At 47.5% G+C, this 769-nt stretch overlaps 1 protein-coding gene across 1 annotated transcript in view; it reads right to left on the reverse strand.

Annotated features, from left to right (window-relative positions):
* The window catches only part of PCYOX1 (prenylcysteine oxidase 1), a gene marked incomplete at its 5' end in the record, with an annotated part of 3,373 nt that extends 2,863 nt beyond the window's left edge, over positions 1-510 (reverse strand). Inside the window, one exon of the mRNA XM_010178256.2 lies at positions 336-510. Within this exon, the coding sequence (XP_010176558.2) occupies positions 336-510 (175 nt within the window). The remainder of the gene's footprint in view (positions 1-335) is intronic.
* Positions 511-769: the final 259 nt, after the last annotated feature.

A 769-nucleotide genomic window follows, 5' to 3' on the forward strand; every position in this document is an offset into this window, starting at 1 on the left:
CTCCCCACGCACACTCACTTTGATTCTCCCCGTGCACCCTTTAATTCTCTCCAGCACCCAGACCGATGGGCCATCCCCCATCTATCACCTATTTCCACCACAGCTTCATTATTTCTCCACCAGTCTGAAGATGACAGCGCTTATCTCAATCTTTTTTTCCTTAGAAAAACGATGGGCATTGGAGAGAGGGGAACCAGAGACTCTTTCTCAATGATGATGATGATTTCATTTCATTCTCAGTGCTGTTGACTCTTTCTCGATGGGATGATTTCTCCCATTTTTATAACTCAGCAGCAGGTTTCCCCACTTTTTCCCTCACCAGGGACTCGACGTACCGCATGAACTTGTCCAGGATGTCCTCCACCCACATGGACATCCGCAGAGGGTTGAGCCCGTAGTGCCAGAGGAGCTTGAGCAGATTGATGATGTACCAGCTGCTCTCCTGGAAGACGAACTCTTCGCCGTTATAAATACCTAAGAGGCTGTCATGCACGGGGGCAGTCGAAAGGCCTCGAGAAAAAAGGGGTGAAAAAAGGTAATTTAATTAAAAAGTGGAGTTTGTGTGGAGTAAAATTTAGAACACTTTGATTTTCACTTCCCAAGACTGGGTGTTGATAAGGGTGAGCAATTAAATATCCCCAAGATAGGGAGAGGGGAATTAGTTCTTGACCAGGAGCCAGGCAGTTATTGGCAGTGACTTTTGGACCTTTACGATGGGATTAATGTATCACCCAAGGTGGGGGCGAGGGGGGGTCCCCATTTCCATTGG

This window comes from Antrostomus carolinensis, unplaced genomic scaffold (assembly GCF_000700745.2).
Source record: "Antrostomus carolinensis isolate BGI_N321 unplaced genomic scaffold, ASM70074v2 scaffold12811, whole genome shotgun sequence".
In the NCBI taxonomy this organism is placed as follows: domain Eukaryota; kingdom Metazoa; phylum Chordata; class Aves; order Caprimulgiformes; family Caprimulgidae; genus Antrostomus; species Antrostomus carolinensis.